At 36.9% G+C, this 20,329-nt stretch overlaps 1 protein-coding gene across 1 annotated transcript in view; it reads right to left on the reverse strand.

Annotated features, from left to right (window-relative positions):
- plekhg4 (pleckstrin homology domain containing, family G (with RhoGef domain) member 4) overlaps nt 1-20,329 on the reverse strand; it is a 91,907-nt gene that overhangs the window by 15,086 nt on the left and 56,492 nt on the right. Inside the window, exons 11-13 of the mRNA XM_073836082.1 lie at nt 19,504-19,642; nt 17,940-18,062; nt 17,453-17,644 (exon numbers count right to left, since the gene is read on the reverse strand). Of these exons, the coding sequence (XP_073692183.1) occupies nt 17,453-17,644; nt 17,940-18,062; nt 19,504-19,642 (454 nt within the window). The remainder of the gene's footprint in view (nt 1-17,452; nt 17,645-17,939; nt 18,063-19,503; nt 19,643-20,329) is intronic.

The following is a 20,329-nucleotide window of genomic DNA, read 5'->3' on the forward strand; positions in this document are numbered from 1 at the left end:
GACAGGGTGAATTTTTATTTCACTTATATGTTAAAATAATTTCAAAATGCATTTGTCACAACAAAGCACCACTTAAAAAATGTTTTGTACATTTTAAAATATAAAGCATTTATATAAAACAAAACAAATAAATGTATAATAATTTAGTAGGTATAATTTTTAGCTTAAAATAAAAAATGGTTATTTGGATACACATCCATTCATTTTCCAAAATACTAAGGATACTGAAGCCTACATGAAGGGTATCTAAATGTATATTTTTAATGTTTTTTATTTTTTACCGTCATGGTACTCTCGTAAACATGCATAGAAGAAATTGTTGAATGAAGTCATTATTTTTGTTTTCTTTGTGCACAAAAAGTATTCTTGTAGCTTCATAAAAGTAAGGTTGAACCACTGATGTCACATGGACTATTTTACCGATATCCTTACTACCTTTCTGGGCCTTGAACTTGTTAGTTGCATTGCTGTCTATACATGCTCAGAAAGCTCTTGGATTTCATCAAAAATATTTTGATTTGTAATCCAAAGAAAAACAAAGGTCTTACGGGTTTGAAACAACATGAGGGTGTCCTGTTAATTCTCCATAACCTCCTTGTTACCTCCTAACGTGTGAAACAGACATGGGAAACATAAACAGATGTAAAGCACTCTGTTCCTGCAGTAAAACAGCACAAACGGTTGACGGTGATAAAGTCCGCCACAGGTTCTCCAGAGAACCTGGGGTCAGAGACTCTCTCAAATCTACCCCCCTCGATGGAAAAAATACCCCCCGCCCTGTGCTTTCCCCTTTAGTGAAATAAAGCAGGCACTTTGATCTATAGCCCAATATAGTTCCTCACTCTATCTGATGATGCCCGTAATACTGTGGGCAGGGGATGACATCATCGTTTGGTTGGTTAGCGTGTGGGGCTCTTTGAAGTGTGAATGGTGTGAATGGTGTGTGTGTGTGTGTGTGTGTGTGTGTGTGTGTGTGTGTGTGTGTGTGTGTGTGTGTGTGTGGTGGGGCTCTGATTGGTGAGAGCAGAATTACTTTGCCTGAGGGAGGCACCTCTAAAGGCCCCACTATTCAACCCCGCACAAAGAGTGAGAGAGAAACACAGAGAAATGGAGAGAGAGAGAGAGAGTGTTAGATGTGCTAAAACAGAGCGGTAGGAGTGGGACAGGTCCAGTCTTGGACTGAGCTTTTGTACACTTCCATAAATGAATCTCTTAGCAGTTTAAGTGGGTCAAGAGGAGCGTTTTAACTTGAAAGAGACCATCTTTTATTATTTCCTCTAAAAGAAAACCACGAAAAGGAGGAAAGGTTTTCATGACATCAGCCAGTCTCTGATCTCATGTCTGAGCCATGCCAAGAATGTGTTGTTTTTTTGCCTGAAAGGATAGCGTGTGTCAAAATCTGAGCGGGTATTATGCACACTGGGTTTTTAGGAGGCACAGGCTTAAATTCTTCTGACAGTTATTGCTCTGTAACTCACCAGGCCTGGACTCACAGCACCAAGCTACAGACAGGCCGCTTAACCCTGGCATACAGCCCGGTCATTTCATTACGGCTGAAATGATTTGCTCTTTCTGAGCGGCTGAAAATAAAGAAGGAATGGTAAAATGAGGGAAAATATAAGAAGAATGGGTTGTGGACACTCCTAAGCCAAAAAGCAGGATTTGGATGAGTGATCTTGGAAAAAAAGGATGAAAAGAGAGGGAAACAAATACAGGAGGAACACAGAAAAGGTTGATTTGCCATCGGATGCAGAAAAGAGCGAGAAGAAAGACCACTTTTTAAATGAAGACACCCTGCAGAGTGAAGGAAGACCAACCGGGACCAGGTTTACAAAAAATTAAATCTCAGCAAAACCAACACGGTCTCACTCCCAAGTCGTCACATATTGACGTTTGGTCAGGACCCTTTGGCGTCGCATTTTGACGCACAGGGTATCCCTTCAGTGTCATTTTTGGTCGTGCAGGGTCCTCCACTGCATTAAATAAGAAACCCTTGGCGTCAATAAGCTGACGCGAAAGGCACTGTGAATTTCTTCATCATGATTAAATGATATATTGGGTAATAATATTGCCATTATTGCATATGTATTCGGGTGTGATTTTTCAATGCAAACAGTCACAACAGTTTTATTTATATTACACTATTTACACATTTACGGGCACGTAACCCAACCCCTGCCCCTAAACCTAACCATTTGTCAATAAAACACAGATATAACAGGCAGATACAACTACAGTCACAATTTATTTAAAAAATATGAATATTCCAAGTCTTCCGAGGCAAAACGACAGTCTCCGTCCGCTGTAAAGCTCATCCTGTTTTGCCACAGTCCGTGCGCGAATTCAAAAAATGCAGCCAGACAGCAGAAGCATTACATCAGCCTTGATTGTGAAATTCTATTGGCTCTTGTGTGTCTCGTGACCGATTACGTCATGATAATGCTCGGGCGTATCTTTTTTTTTGAATAAGAACGTGAGCACGTTAATGAAGTGGGATAATTTTTTGCGATTAAAACCTTATGTTTTACTTTCTTCTTCGCATAAAGATATCGTATGGCTTCAGAAGACTTGGAATGCAACACGACTTGTTTGTAATGCTTTTTTACTGCTTGTTTATGGTCAGTTTTTGCAATAAATACATGTGACTGTACTTATATTTGCCTGTGCTATATATTGTTCAGAAGTGGGTAGGTTTAGGGTAGGGGTGGGTTTAGGTGCTCCAGTCAAAGTATAAATTTATATAAAATTGTTTACATTTTTACAAATGCATGCAAACCAGTAAGACAAACAACTGAAAACAGTGGAGGACCCTTCACATCAAAAAACTACGCTAAAGGGGTACCTTAAGCGTCAAAATGCGACGCCAAGGGGTCCTGACCAAACGTCAATATGTGATGACTTGGGAGTGAGACCGTGTTGGCAAAACACCTTAAATAGAAAAAAACTAAAACATTGCCATTTCAATAACTGAACTGAATCATAACCCTGGACCACAAAACCATTCTGAAGTAGCACGAGTATATTTGTAGTAATAGCCAAAAATGCATTGTATGGGTCAGAATTATTGATTTTTTTTTCCTGCAAAAATCATTAGGATATTAAGTAAAGATCATGTTCTATGAAGATATTTTGTAAATTTCCTTAAAAAAAAGCTTAATTTTTGATTAGTAATATGCATTGCTAAGAAATTCATTTGAACTTTAAAAGTGTTTTTCTCAATTTTTAGATTTTTTTTTTCACCCTCAGATTCCAGATATTCAAATCTCAGCCAAATATTGTCCTAACAAACCATACATAAATGGAAAGTGTATTTATTCAGCTTCCAGATGATATATAAATCTCAATTTTGACTGGTTTTGTGGTCCGTGGTCACATATGCCATATGCTATCTAAAATCTCAATCTAAAGTAATGCAAATAAAAAGAAATGAATAGGAAAGGATGACGAAGAGGGATGGAGAGCACAAGAGAGACAGCACCTGTATGATAACTAGCCCCTTGTGATTTTGACTAATTCAATCTAATTGTGTTTTCAAAGCCAAAGACTGGTGCATTAAATTCACCAAACCTAAAACCCAGTAAGGGTCATTATTCTTAAACTGATCAATTAATGCTTGATGCTGTTGTATGATTGATGAGGAAAGCTTCAGCAGTTTTGTGATTCAGTTTGGTTTTGTTCTTTTGTTGTGCGTGTCAGTGGTGACGCATGCAAGTATGCACGCGTCGACTGTGGGGGGAACGTTTCTGTGTTTCCTATAAAGCTTCATGAATGTCAAAGCCAGGGGAATCAGGCTCAAGAAAGAAGAGTTCAGCGATGGCATGCATACACGCACAGAGGAGGGGACTCACAGCCCCGTGACAGATGCGATTGCAATCTCCTCTCTCCGGTTTAATATGTAGAGTGTGCTGAAAGACAAATGTGTTGCATATGTAGAGTTATGCGAAGCACATACACACCAGCTGCTCCAGTGCAACAGAGACTATGAAACACTTTCTGCCCACTAAAGGCCTGTCGGAAACACTGAGCCTTTGCGAGAGCTTCATTTCCTACTTCCCTTCTGGTTCAACTCCAATTCAGATGCAGGAAAAAGACTCGTAATGATGCAGATTCTGTTGAACTCCTGCATATGCTTTGATACTTCAAAAGGCACGAGTAGTGTGTCTACACACAACAGATGTGGAACAAATTGTTGCACAGGGTCTGTTTCTCATACAGAAAAGGTTGGCTGGCTTTATTGGGGGTAATGATTGTTTGTAAAGAGGAGCTGAGAGGACTGTGGGACTTCCGCAGATTTTTTGCCTCGGCCTGGTTGGCAGCATGTTCACGTGAGGACTATAAAGTTGCCACTGTCTGCCCATTAGTCAAATTTTATGAGTCAAACAGGAAATAATTTTGCTTTGCAGGAGAGCGTGTCTAACCTAGGCTTTCTGCAAAATAAGTGTGAAAGCATTCATGGCTAAACAAGAGACTTGTTTCCAAATGTTACAGAATTTAGATTAATTCTTAAAAATTTTAAAGATTCTCACATGCTTCAAATAGAAAATATAGACTTTGTTACCAAATATATATGAAGGATTGAACATATGTGACCCTGGACCACAAAACCAGTCACATGTATATTTGTAGCAATAGCCACAATACATTGTATGGGTCAAAATTATAGATTTTTTCTTGTATGGCCAGGTCCTGCCGTAAATATATCAAAACTTGATTTTGTTTATTACTAATATGCATTTTAGTACTAAGAACTTTTGGACAACTTTTCTGAATATTTCAATTTTTTGCACCCTCAGATTTCAGATTTTAAAATAGTTGTATCTCAGCCAAATTTTGTCCTAACAAACCATACATCAATGGAAAGCTTATTTATTCAGCTTTTAGATTATGTGTAAATCTCAATTTAAAAAAAAAAAACTGACCCTTATGACTGGTTTTGTGGTCCAAGGTCACATATTTCTCTTTTAAATCTTTTTAAATCTGAACACAAACAGAAATAATGAAAATTGCAAACCAGTCACTAGTTGCTACATAATAATGGAAAAAAATTATAAATGTTGCATTGAAATTATCATCATTTTAGGCCCTTTTACTATTTGTAATTGCTAGATAGTGGCTTTTCTTCTCAGAAATCATACAATTTAACAGAAGTAGCAAAAAGAAAGTGGTATTGCCTATATTGGTTGGCACTTTATGTGTTTGCACTTATAATGTGTCTCCAAAAAAAAAATCACAGCAGTGTGTTCTGTTTTGTTCTGTCTGAGTGAGTGTAATTTGATTGAACTGTGCCTAGAAGGGGGCTGGGAAACAGCGTTCTGCAGAGCGAGCCAATCATGTTGTATTTGAACTATCAAAGTGGCATTAATCAGACCCGATCACAACACTGATCAGTCTGAGTGGCTGCTTAAACGCCTCGCACACACGTGCACAGTGGTGGAAAAAGCTTATTAGGTCACGCAAACACTCAGATGCCCTAAGGGAATACACATTAGCCAACCCAAAGAAGAAAAATGACAATCAAGTCTGAACGAAAAGCTAAATTAAGACATTAAGTGGTTCGTTGGCTTTATTTACTTATACTAAATTGAAAAAGTTGGCAAAATCTAGTGTTCCCAGAAATCAAAAGTGTCATGCTTGTTTTGGATGAACTTACATTTAAAAGGTTTTTTTTTGTACAAATTTAAATAAAATAAATGAAATAATAAATAAATAAAACACAATAGCATAATTTAAACTGTTATTAACATTTTATGAGATTGTTGTCTACTTTGTGACCAAGAAGTAAAAACATCAGTGCTTAGCTCTTTGTAGGTCTTTGTTTTGTACGTCCAGCACATGCTATCCAGGTGGCTAATGAGTGCAAGGTGCAAACTCACCAGAAATTAGTCAACATGTCATTAACAAACTGTGAACAGAAAACTGACAGCCCTTTTACTTTGCGCCCCTTTCCTCTTCTTACTCTTTAGAGAACTCTATGCGGGCCACATGGGAGGTCAACCATCATACACATTTGTTTATCATCTTTCCTTTCTTGTCATTGTACGGCTATGGAGGTTAGTGTTTTGTATCCACAGGTGCTAACCCCAGGTTCTGCCACAACAGAGCGAGACACCGGGACTGAGAGACAGTCAGAACACCACAAAAGACAGACACACCTAATTAATAGTGCATTGGGCCTTCTTTGTCCCTAAGAGTGCCCTCTCCTGTTGTCTGTTGGGGGTTTGGGGGGCAATGAGGTGTAGAGAGGGGTCTAGTGTTTTTGGGGGGAACTGTCCAGAAATGGCGGTCTACATGGGGGGCAAATGCCTCAGGCCCAGTCAAGCAGCATGATGAGAAAGCACATCCATTAGTCTGTAAATGTTGGTGAAGAAATGGATGATGAGGAGAAAAGAAACAAGGAGAGACTCTTCAGTAAGTAGGGTCATAAATGCACACACATGCTCAGTGGGACTGGTATATGCTAGAAGTGACTGGATAATGAGTTTTCCATTCAGGGGTCCGACTCTGTCAAAGCAGTCACCTGCATTCTCTTAACCAATTAAACAGGGATCAGTCTGAGTCCCTGCTTGGTGCTTTACTGACTTCCTCACTCCCAAAAGAAACGACAAGTCTAAAATCAACTCTGACACTTGAGACTCTGAGTCTCAAACAGAAGCATCTGTTTATATGTCCATATTTATGTTTAACTACACAACAGTGGCTGGTGTTTTTAAAAGAGGAGACACAAATGTCAGTTAATCATTGACAAAAGCATCTATTATGCACCTTTCATGTTTTTGCATGAATTATTTTGTCCATAAGGTGGCAACAATGACCCAGCTCATTGTTTAAAACTTAAAATTCTGTCATTAATTACTCTTGCTCATGCCATCCCAAACTCGTAAGTCCGTCGTTCATCTTCAGAACACAAATTAAGACAGTTTAGATTAAATTTGAGCGCTTTCTGACCCTTCATAGACAGCAAGTGTCCTACCATGTTTAAAGCCCAGAAAGGTACCAACAACATCGACAAATTAGTCCATGTGATATCAGTGGTTCAATTTTATGAAGCTACGAGAATACTTTCTGGGCTTTGAATGAAGTAGGACCCTTGCTATTTATGGAGGCTCTCAGGTATTTTAAAAAACATCTTAATTTGTGTTCCAAAGATGAACAAAGGTCTTACAGGTTTGGAACGACATGAGGGTGAGTAATTAATGACAGAATTTTCATTTTCAGGTGAACTATCCCTTTAACAGTTGAAAAAGAAACTGATGAGAATGAACAACAGAAGCAAAAAACTACTCAAGATGACAACAGCAATAAACACCTGTGTTGAGAAAAGCTTTGTGAAGGTGGTTAAGAGATACCAGAAATTCTAGCTTAAATAAGTACAAAGACTTTTTCTCCAACTACATATTCTGGAGAGAAAACGTGCAGATAATGGACAAGGATAAAACTTTCTAGCATACAAGTGTCCATCATCTGTGTTCAAGCACACTACTTTGAAAGGCGTATACTTTGATAAGCTATAGTTTGACTGTAAGCACACTAAGGCTGATGATACACAGAGCAACTTTTTGAGCAATTTTGCTTGGGCACTTTCCCGTTGACAATGGGTAACAAATTTCTGGATCATTTAGATCTGTCATGGGCCCTGTGTCTCACCTGGTTGCCCGTTGACGCCAGCATTGTTTGCAGCATTGCCAAGTTGTCTGGTAACATTGCTCAAAAAGGTGCCACATGTATCATCAGCCTAAGTGTTCTGCCTTAAAGGGTTAGTTTACCCAAAAATTAAAATTAGCCTATTATTTACTCACCCTCCAGGCATTCTAGGTGTATATGACTTCATTTTTTTTAATAACTCAGGTTGGATTCGTCTGAAAAAAGGAAGTCATATACGCCTATGTATACACCTATGGGTGAGTAAATAATATGCTAATTTTCATTTTTGGGCAAACTAACCTATTAAGTGGTAAGTCATTAAACTACTACTAAACAGTCAAGAAGATCAACTCAACATCCACCAGAAATATTGGAATATTTAAAAAAACGAATACACAGCTAATTTTGAATGGTCGTCAATACACAAAGTAGTTTAAGAACCATGTGGTCTAGTTACAAATTCTACCAGCATGGGCTAATAGGACCACGATGAACAGCTGACCCCTGACCTCTTTGGTCAGCATCATCGAGCATGGTGCATTTGACAGAATAACAATATTTTACATTTCAAACACAGTCAAAGCATATCACTGTTTTATTTAATGGTTAACTGAGAGTTAATGCTGAGAGACAAACCCTAATCCTAACCAAAACTCTCACAGTCAGACAGAGAAGCAGTCTGGGCAGGACAAAATTACATTACTGAAAGCCTTATAGCCTAAAAGCAATCAGATAATTATTACCAGAAAAAAAAAAACACACTTATGATAGGCTACTCCCACAGATTCCCAGTGAGGTGCAGCACCTTTTCCCTATTACAGTGTGTGTACAGGTATTAATAGGGCTTCATTTCTGCAAACACATTCATTTAGGGCCTGTCCACACGGAGACGCGTTTCGCTGTATACGTATACATTTTTTATCGTATTGGCGTTTCATCCACACGGATCCGGCGTTTTAGGAGACTGAAACCGCTATTTTTTGAAACCGGGTCCCAAAGTGGATAAATCTGAAAACGACACCCTCGCGGTTTCGTGTGTACAGCCAATCCGTATATTTTGTGAAACGATGATGTCATCACATCACGTGTCGGCTGCGTCACACGTAACAGCAACAACAATATTGGCGGACTACATGATTGTGTTCGTGTTGCTACTAAGCCTACTAGCTTTATTACAGCAAAATCTATTGCTTCTATGCAACTGTTATGAGCAACAAGCGATAATGTTCGCATCTTCGTCGTCTTCTTCTTAGTTCGTATACAGCGCGCAAGGTTATGCGCATGCTCAAAGTCTTCTTCTCCGTGTATAGTGTATCGCTATGGCAGAATTACAGCACCCCATACTGGTCTGCATTATATACTACACCGTTTTCAGTGGTTTCGTGTTTACGGAACTTTTTTTTAGAACGAGGGGAAAAAAATGATCGGATAGAGAACGCACCGGCTTCGTGTGGACGGAGCCTTAGACTAGGGATCCTCAAATCTGGTTCATGAGATCCACTTTCCTGCAGAGTTTAGCTCTAACCCTAATCAAACACACCTGAGCATGCTAATTCATGTCTTCAGGATTATTAGAAAATCACATGTAGGTGAGTTTGATCAGGGTTGGAGCTAAACTCTGCAGGAAAGTGTATCTCACAAGCCAGATTTAGAAGATTTGAGGATCCCTGCTTTAGACACTAAATCAGATGTTAACGAAATGACCTGCAAGATATTGTCATCACTGCATTTTAACACTATCTGTCAACAAATTCTTTGGGAAGTTGCATGTCCAGTGTAGTCTTTAAGCAATCGCCACTGATATATCACTTTCACAGTATCACATCTCACTACAGGATGCTTCATAAAGCAAACACTCCAACACACGCAACAGTAGAAACGTCCTGTGGGCTGGAAATTGAGTAAAGACACACTGATGTCACTACCACACAAGTCACCAAAGATGAGCTGAATGACAAAATATATTAGGTCTGTGTGTAGATCATCCCTCTTCGAAACATGCTCCTGGGCAAAGCTGTTGTAAAGTAATCCACTTCCATAATGATCTGACTAACAAGGTGTGGAGTTACACTGAGATAATGGATGGCATAAACCCCCTGATGTGGCCATTTGCCCAGGGCACCAAACTCCAATCTAAGCTGTGTGAGAAATGTTGGTCAATACCACATGCAGAGAGGAAACTCTATTAAAAACATTCAGTTCACACACTTAGAGCCTGAGCTTCCCTCACATACACACTTTACCAGTGCATGAATGAACAGGGGGCTGAAGAGAGCCAGAAAGATTGACTGAAGAGTAAGAAACTCTCCATGGACACCAGAAGAGCTCCATTCAAAAGTGTTTTAAGTAAAAACAGCCTTTCATGAGAAAGAACATCTGTTACAGTAAAAACATCAGCCTTGACAAGTCAACAGAAATTAAAAGTGCATTACTAAAAGTTTCACATATCAGTCAAACCATCTTGTTTTAATCAGTATAATGCTTCTCTAAACTCCTACCTCTCCATGGCAAAATCCGTTTTCCTGCTCGGCTAAGACGCTGGTGGTCCCATGACCAGAGCACGGAGCGGCGGCGGTCATCCTTTTCTCTCTCTCTCTCTTAGAATGACAAAGTAACTGAGAGAGAGAGCCAGTGGCGCCCACTCCCCTCCTCTCCCCACCTCCCTGCTATTCACAGGCAAATGCAAGTCTAAATACCAGATGGGTCTGCCCCAGCAACTTCACTAGAGGGGGCGGAGGGGGGAGAGGGCAGAGAGGGAAGGGGGGGATGGGACAGGAGGGTGTCTGTCAACAACACTACAAAGCCCCTCACCAGAAAGGGCAAAGGAAAGACGGCAGAGCGATGGCTGAAACTTGGCACGCTGGTGCTAACGGGACCTTGTGAATGGAGTGAAAAAATCCGGAGCGCTGATGGGAAGGGTGAAATGAGGCCCAGTCGATGATTCATAAACATGCAGATACACACACACACACACACACACACACACACACACACACACACACACACACACAAATGAAGTGACTGGTATAATCATGTGAGGTGCACAAAGGTTGTGTTTTTACTTGTGTTTAAGTAACACCTGTATGGTTAAGTAAGCTGTAAGCTTGCCTAAATTCATTTAGAGGTGGATTAGAGGAAAACAGCAGCAGAAGGCGTGTGGGGAAAGAGTTCATTCCTTGGAGACATGGGAGTATCAATAACCTGATCAATACTCAACCGCTCACAGTATGTTGCACACATACACACATTATTCCAATACAACAACTGCTGCATGTGTCAATGCTGGATTTGCTCAAATGATAAATTACGCTCTCTTTAAATAAAATTAAAATTGTGCAAAAAGAAGAAAACATTTTACTGAAAGAAAATGAAGCCTATTTTAGAAACACTACAATGTAAAATATGAATGGTATGTATACATCATATTAGTATTTGCTGAGATAGCTTATTCTGAATACAATAAAAAAGTTAATGAGAATCAATGTTGTTTTCAGAGTTGTATTGAAAACATTTAGTAATAAAGAAATGAAACATAAATATTACTGAAAAAAGTTTAAAATATGTAACTGAAAAATAAATCAAATCAAAGCTAAAAAGAAATATTTAAAAATAAATAAAATGTAAAAAAAAGAAGAAGAAAAAAACTAAATAAAAAAATCACAAATCACAATATTATATAAAAAAAAAACTAAAACTAAAATGTAAAAAATATTACTAACATTACATAATCAAACCAAATTTTATTCAGACACCTTCAACATTTCTCACATTATCAGTCTATTCGCTATGGTTTAGAAAATGGCAATAAAATATGACAAGAACTCAAGAGTTAACTGTGTCAAAACATATTTATCTTGATAATATCAGATAACTTTGATAGAAAGGTATGTAATAAAACAGTCAAAGTTTCAAATCAAATTTTTGGTTCCAAATATTTATAAATTGAAAAAAATTTTGGGGGGTATAATATGTCAGTTTACTTTATTTGGCTATTCTCACTTACATCAATGAGCTATAGTGTCCTGCACATACTAGTAAAAAATATCAAAACATTATATCTGGTGTCTGAATCATTTTTGGTTTGACTGTAAGTAATATTAAAATAACAATGATTAGAATCTAATGAGAACCACTGTTAAATATAATGGGAATTACCTAAACAAATAAATAAATAAAAAAACATCTGGATGCATTAAAAACTGGAGAGATTTTTTTTTTTAATTGTCACGGTCCTAAAGACTTAAAGTAGACTTTTTTATTTAAATAATTCTTTTCTTTTGATTTTGGGTAAAATGTGGTGTCACATGTCTTTGTGAATGGACATTCACCTATTTACATTCACTGTGAGAGGGCATAAATATGCTCATCCTCTCTGAGCAGAAGCCTGTAGTGCGTTAATTCGGTTGTACTGTCGTATTCTTATTGTAATGACAACAAGGAGGTGCCATTTCCTTTCACTTGTAATGTCTGACTGTATGTGTTTAGGCTAAAAACCATGTGGTACAAAAGAGGAAATGAGTTTCCTAGTTACATTATAGAGATGAGCGACACCCTGCATTTTCAAACACTAATATGTTTGAATGAATTTGAAGAAAAATCTAGTCCCACACTGGCTCGCAAAGATGAGCATTACGGTCAATTCAGTCAGTTTGCCCTCATCTTTCTATCAAACAGCATCTCTGTGATTCCTCACTCTCTGCCCTCATATACACGCAGACCATCTGGAGTAGAAAGGACTGGGTCTCACACACTGAGCTCTACTGTCTGCTGTGCCTCAGGCTGTATCACTGGGCTGATGCTCACAGCTTCGCTGTCACTTTCTGCACTGCTGGCCGCTGTGATTGCCTGCAGGGCTCTGATCCAGACAATAGATTGTCAATATTATGTTTGTCACCCAATGTGTGTCAGTGAGCTCATACAGCGCCCAGTAAGGTCAGAGTAAATTCACTCCTTCATCACACACTCACTGACTCGCTTTAGATGTTTATTTTCAAGTGAAACCTTTCAGGTCACACAAAAGTGAAATTTCATTCAATTCTACAGGACACTTCTTTAATTTCACAGAACACCTCTAGCTGATTTGGAAAAAATCATACATTACAAGTTCGGGGTCAGTTTTGGTTACACTTTACTTCAACGTGTCCTTGTTACAGTGTAATTATACATTTAAGTACTGAGTAATATTAATTAACTACATGCACTTACTATATGGTTGGGTTAGGATTAGGGTTTGGCTTACGGTTACTTGCATGTAATTATGCATAATTAATTGTATTTATTATATAATATAAATAAAAGTACATGTAATGTGTAACAAGGACACCCCAATAAAGTGTTACCCCAGTTTTTTTATAATTATGATTATTTTTCAAAGAAATCAGTCATTTTACTCAGCAAGGATTAATTAAACTGATCAAAAGTAAAAGTAAAGACATCTGATTTAGAAAAATAGATACATTACCAGTTTCGGTAATGTTTTTTTATTATTATTTTGAAAGAAATAAGTACTTTTGCTCACCAAGGATGAATTAAATTGATTCAAAGTAAGAGTAAAGACATCCCTGGCTGATTTAGAAAAAAACATACATTACCAGTTTGGGGCCAGTGTTTTTTTTTTCATTATTATTATTATTATTTTTTAATTATTTATAAACAAATAAGCCCTTTTGCTCAGCAAGGATGAATTAAACTGATAAAAAGTGAGAGTAAAGACATTTAGAAAAAAAAAATCACATATTACCAATTTTAGGACAGTTTTTAATTTTTTGTTTTTATGTTTTTTTAATTATTATTATTTTGAAAGAAATAAGTCATTTTGCTTATCAAGGATGAAATTAATTCATTAAAAGTGAGAGTAAAGACACCCCTCACTGATTTAGGAAAAAACATATATTACCAGTTTGGGGCCCGTTTTGAATTTTTTTTTAAATGTTTTATTATTATTATTATTATTTTGAAAGAAACACATACTTTTGCTCAGCAAGGATGAATTAAATTTATCAAAAGCAAGAGTAAAAACATCCCTGGCTGATTTAGGAAAAAAAGTCATACATTACCAGTTTGGGCCCAGTTTTTAATTATTATTATTATTTTTTTTTATTATTATTATTTATAAAGAAATAAGTACTTTTGCTCAACAGGGATGAATTAAACTGATCCAAAGTGAGAGTAAATACATCCCTAACTGATTTAGAAAAAAAAAATCATACACTACCAGTTTGGGACCAGTTTTTTATTTTTATTATTATTTTTATTATTTAGAAAGAAATAAGCCATTTTGCTCAGCAATTAAATTGATTAAAAGTGAGCATAAAGACATCTCTAGCTGATTTAGATTTTTTTTTTTTTTTTTTTGAAAGAAATAAGTACTTTTAATCTGCAAGAATGAATTAAATTGATCAAAAGTAAGAGTAAAGACATCCTTGGCTGATTTAGAAAAAAACATACACCAGTTTGGGGCCAGTTTTTAATTTTTATTATTATTATTAATATTATTTTTATTATTTAGAAAAAAAAAAGTAATTTTGCTCAGCAATTCAATTGATTAAAAGTGAGCATAAAGACATCTCTAGCTGATTTAGGAAAAAAAACATTGCCAGTTTTTAATTATTTTTAAATTTTATTATTTTTAAAGAAATAAGTATATTTGCTCATCAAGGATTAATTAAATTGATTAAAAGTAAGAATAAATACATATCTGGCTGATTTAGGAAAAAAAATCATAATGATTTAGGAATTCAAATCATTTTCGAATTATTTTTAAAGAAATAGGTACATTTGCTCAGCAAGGATGAATTAAATTGATCAAAAATGAGAGTAAAGACATATTACAAAATATTTCAATTTAATTTGAACTTTCTATTAACCAAAGAATCATGAAAAATACACAAAAATATTAAGAAACACAAATGTTTCCTGAGCATGTCAGCATATGAGAATGATTTCTGAAAAATCATGTAACAAAAAACTGGAATAACAGCTGGTGAAATTTTTGCTCTGCCATCACAGAAATAAAATACACTTTAAAATATATTAAAGTAGAAAATAGTTATATTGTGATGTGTGATATATTGTGATATGTTATTACATTTTTAAGATTTACTGTTTTTTTCTGTATGCATGATCAAATAAATAAAGCCTCGGTGAGCATAAGAAACATTTAAAAAACTGACCCCAAACTCCATTTATGACAGAAAAGTTTGACTTTTCCATAAGACTGATGTTTCCATTGATGACAAATCAAAATTTTACAATCTATGACCAAAGAAACCTTCATTCATTCATCCGTTCATTCATGTTGTCCTGTTATATGAATAGAGTCTCATGTCCTGTGGTATGCTCAGCCTCAGCTGTCATAGCATAACCATTGTGTTTGATGACCACAATCCACTCTGGTCGGCTCATCAGCCGTGTTCGGATCGGTTGCTAAGGAACATGCTCAAACAGTCAGTTTCTAAATCTGGGATGAGCCAGTCTGTCATCAAAGACAAATCAAGTCCAGCATGTGGTCACTCACGACTTACAGAAAAACAAGACAGAGACTACTGTCAATGATCTCTCTCTCTCTCTCCCTTTCTCACACAAACATGCATATAATGCCCACAGAATGCTAATACACATCTATATACTGTTATACAATGAATACATAACAACCAGTGTTATTCAATTCATGAGTCTAATCAAAAGCATGAAATTACATGCACAGGAATGGGTGTGAACGGACAGGTGGTGTGAGTAAGCATTCATGTACGCCAGTCAGATGACGCCAGTGAGTTCTACAAGTGTCATGGCGCATCTTAACACAAAGACTCAAAGGATAAATGTGTAAATGTGATCCGTCAGAGGCTGATCTAGAAACAGGCCGTTGTATGGAAACTAAGCCACACAATCAAAAGCCTTGATTAATACACAAATACACTGACAACTTTTGTCAATATGCCAACAGACGGCAGGACAGGGCCTGTACGAGGTTGCCATGCCAACAGGGCAAAGGGTCTACGTATGGATGATCTGATGAGTCAGGAAAGAGCACTATGATTATGCTAATGCTAAAATCTGATAGCGGTCAGCCAACAAGACCATCTGTCCCTGCTGGGGCTCAGGGGGAAACACTGAAGACTGAATGAAGCGTTCAACACTCACCCAGTGTCACTGCAAAGGAAAAACACAATGGTCTGAACGCAGAGACAATCGTGCATGTGTGTTTGTGCGTGTCAATGTGTTTGTTCGCCTGACATCACTGCCAGTCAGGGATTTCCGTAATAGCTGGTGCTTTAGAAACACTGTATTCTTTCTACAAACTAGAATCTGATGGAAAATCCTCCACTGCCACTACTTCTAAAACCCCAAGATTTTCTATCAAATTTTTAAAGGTATTGTTTGAGAAACTGGAAAAGATGAGCAAGATAAGACAGGCTTTCATTTGCTAAAAGTTTTTTTGGACTATAAGACTATATGTGACCCTGCACCACAAAACCAGTTTTAAGTAGCACGGGTATATTTGTAGCAATTGCCAAAAATACATTGTATGGGTCAAAATTATTAAGGCGATTTTCTTAATATTTCGATTTTTTGCACCCTATCCTAACAAACCATCAATGGAAAGCTTATTTGTTTAGCTTTCAGATGATTTGTAAATCTCAATTTTAAAAAAAACTGGTCCAGAGTCACATTTTATCTCTTCTGACTATAAGATGCTAACATTTTTTGTTAAAAAAAAATGCATATCTTAAAAAACTGTTTCAACATCCATCTGAGGTCATTTAAACACTAGAAGACAAATAGTGTTCAATAAGACAAGGTTTCACAACCTGGGGGTCATGACCCCCACCAGGGGTCGCCAGAGCTACTTAGGGGGTCGCCAGGCCTACTTGATTATAGGGAAACTAAATTAAATTAACGGAAACCTCAATCTTTCATCCTTTAAAAGTCCTTTAACTTCAACCTACGACATGACTTACGATACGAAAAAAACAACAACATTACAGCGGACAGAACTATACAGCGAAAGACAACAGAAGCGCAAAACTTCAAGTGGAACAATTAACTATATCTGGCCAAACAAACATGCATCGAAGGATGGAAGACAGCTAATGCACGACTAATCTAAACTGACTGAAATGTACTGGTGAGACAGGATAGGTTAGAATAATAATAATTGTATTAATTTAAGTATTAAGAAATAATACTTAGCAATGTACACACCTTATAATTAGAAAGCAGTACTGGTACTTTGAGTAATGTCCAATTATCCACCAAACCAATATTTCAATCTAGCAAAGCCTCAAACAATCTAGTACATATAATTAAAGGGATAGGTCACTCAATAATGAAAATTTTGCCATTATTTCCTCATCGCCATGTCATTCCAAACTTGTATGACTTACTTTTCTACCGTTAAACACAACAGATCGTTCAAAACTAAATGTTGTCCAAAAAACATTCCACCCAAGTGACTTTTATTGTATGGAAAAAAAAAAAACAATTCTTCATTTGAGTTCCACAAATAAAAGCCAATCATACAGGTTTGGAATGACAAGGGGGTGAGTAAATGATAACAGAGTTTTCATTTTTTTAATGGTGATCTTTCCCTATAGTAAACCATTTGGAAATAACAAACATTTCTCAAATCTCAAAACATTATAAAACTTCCCACAACTTTGCTGTAATACAGAAAGTATACAGCTACATGCTGTCAAGCTCATTACCGAAAGCACAACAAATATTTTAAAGTAAAGAAATTTTATTTTAAGAAGTGAGCCTAGGTAGTAAAAGAATAGAAATAGAAAATGAGCAACTACTGGCCACTCACCTTGTCAAAAAACTCGTAGAGTCGAACAGTCTTGTCTATTTTATCCTTGGTTTCCTCCACTCGCTGGGAGAAATCATGTAGATGCACCCAGAATGAGCGTACTTTCACCTCGTACACCTGGAGCTCAGCAGAAGAGACGTCTTCCCACTTCTCTAAGCGTTTGAGGAGAGCTTCACCGCTCTTACAGTGCTCCTGAACACACACACACCCACAATTACACAGTGTACTGGTATGAAAACAGTGGGTGCGACTGAGGTGACTACATTTAAACAGTTGCAAATGGTCTTGAGGCTCGTGTTGACATAATAAAGCAAATGTTTGACACCTACTGTAAAATATTGCTGCTTAGTTCAAATAAAAACATCATAAGGATTTAGCTAAGAAAACATGAGGACTATGCCAAAGAAAAAAAAACAAAAAACACATGCAGATGCTGTGGCAAGGGGTAAAAAGGGCTGTATAAAAAGTTTAATTAGAGTTGACATACATATGCAGCTGTGTAAAATTCTCTGAAGACAGTCTGTTTATGATGTAACTGCTCCAAGGAATCTTCCAGCTCACTCAGTGTCTGCAGACGAGACTCGCCCACTTCTTCTATCCACTGACTCACCTAAGAAACAAAATATATACACATATACAAACAGTTATTCCTGCGACAGTCCAGGTTTACTCTGTTAGTTTCAACCAGAATGGCACTTATTTATGCTCTTTGTTCTCTGAGGCAGTAAACTGAAACATAAGCACACGAACATATCAATCACGTGTCCGTCATCTGATACAGATGCTATGGTGCTAGATTACACTTTCTCATAATGTGCATAAATGTTTGTGTGTGTGCTTGGATAATCTATTTCAGCAGCTTCCACTATATCCATGCCAACAGGATTTCTTCCCCTCTTTCTGCCTGCTGGGCACAATCATCCATTAAAACAATCAGTTGAATAAATCACCAGGTCAGTGTGCCGCTTACTAAGGTTGTTTGTGAGTTAGTGTGCTTGTGTGCAGCACTTCAGTACAGTTTTCACTATTTTTCAAGAATTATACAGTTGAAGTCAAAAGTTTACATACACCTTGAAGAATCTGCAAAATGTTAATTATTTTACCCAAATAAAAGGGATCATACAAAATGCATGTTATTTTTATTTAGTACTGACCTGAATAAGATATAAGACCTTCAGAAAAATCCTTCAGGTCCCATAAATTCTTTGGTTTTTCAGAATTTTTGTGTATTTGAACCTTTTCCAACAATGACTGTATGATTTTGAGATGCATCTTTTCTCACTGAGGACAACTGAGGGACTCATATGCAACTATTACAGAAGGTTCAGAGGGAAAACTAAGCATTAAGAGCCAGGGGTGTAAACTTTTGATCAGAATGAAAGTGTGTACATTTTTCCTATTTTGCCCAAATATCATATTTTTTGTTTCATTTAGTACTGTCCTTCAGAAGCTACAGAAGATACTTACATGTTTCAGAGAAAACAAAATAAGTTAAATTTACTCTTAATGCATTGTTTTTCCTTACAAAGCATCGGTGAGTGTTTTAACCTTCTGTAATAGCTGCATATGAGGCCCTCAGTTGTTCTCAATGTAAAAGAATGGATCTCAAAATCATACAGTCATTGTTGGAAAGGGTTAAAAAAAATGCTGAAAAGACAAAAAGAATTTGTGGGACCTGAAGATTTTTATGAAAAACAGCAGGCAGTTTAACTGTTCAGATCAAACAACAGACTCATGAAAAACTATCACTAAACAAAATAACACAGCTGTGGATCATTCAGGTAACAACACAGTATTAAAAATCAAGCGTATGTAAACATGATTTATTTATTTAACATGATTATTATCTGCATAATTGAAAATGTACATCTTTATAAATCCACACTGAACTTGTGAATTTTTATAATAAAGTATGAATATTTTTTTCAAGCAAATATAAGAAATGGTCACATTAAAGAATAGGTATCACTGGCTGAGTCTCAGATGCAGCTGTTATTGTAATTTGTCATGAATACAATTCATAAAATCAAGTGCAAAACTTCAGTCCTCACCTCTCTGAAACCCTCCTCCAGAGTCTTAAACTCCATTATGAATTCCAGTTCCTGTGTGCATTTGTTGGACAGCATCACCAGTCTGTGAACCAACTCGTCCACTTGGTTATACAGAAGGCCGGCATTCTCGATGGCATCTCTAAAACACACACCAACAGGATTTCTTTAGCATATAAGATATATTGTTTCTAATCCCTGAGAGAAACTCCAAGCATCTGAGCTTAGGGAAAACACTGACTACAGGACTCACATCTCATTGGCTGAGACACGCTTGTAGAACTCTCGTCTCATTGGCTAAGACAACCTTACAGAACGTGTTGATTGGACAGGGCTTTTAGAGATTGAATGTAAGTAGATGTGCAAGTTGGTTTTACAGAAGGGTCTGGCAATGGGAGACAGTGTGTGTGTTGTATGAGAAAAGAAAAAGTCTATAAATGAGAGAAACTATGTGAGAAGTCATTGTTTACTGTGATATGTGCACAAATAATGTGTGAGGAAATATGTATTTCTTTAAATGCATAATTGTGAAGAAATATAAGTAAAGATGCATTTTGTGTTTGTGTGATACACATTGAGAGAGCACACTGTGCACAGCAGCAGAGGTTGGTGTCTACTGTATGACTTCATCATTGCTGTAGTTCACTCACACAATACTGTATTGTGCTCTAGTCAAACATTTATACAACATTTCCCCTCCATACGCCAGCTAACTCAAAGACTGATCCACTCTCTAATCCAAACATAACCCCAATGTCAATATTAGAATACAGAACTATTTTTGAAGAGTGCCACATTCACATTTTGACTGCCAAAATACTTAACAAAG

This window comes from Garra rufa, chromosome 3, assembly GCF_049309525.1.
Source record: "Garra rufa chromosome 3, GarRuf1.0, whole genome shotgun sequence".
In the NCBI taxonomy this organism is placed as follows: domain Eukaryota; kingdom Metazoa; phylum Chordata; class Actinopteri; order Cypriniformes; family Cyprinidae; genus Garra; species Garra rufa.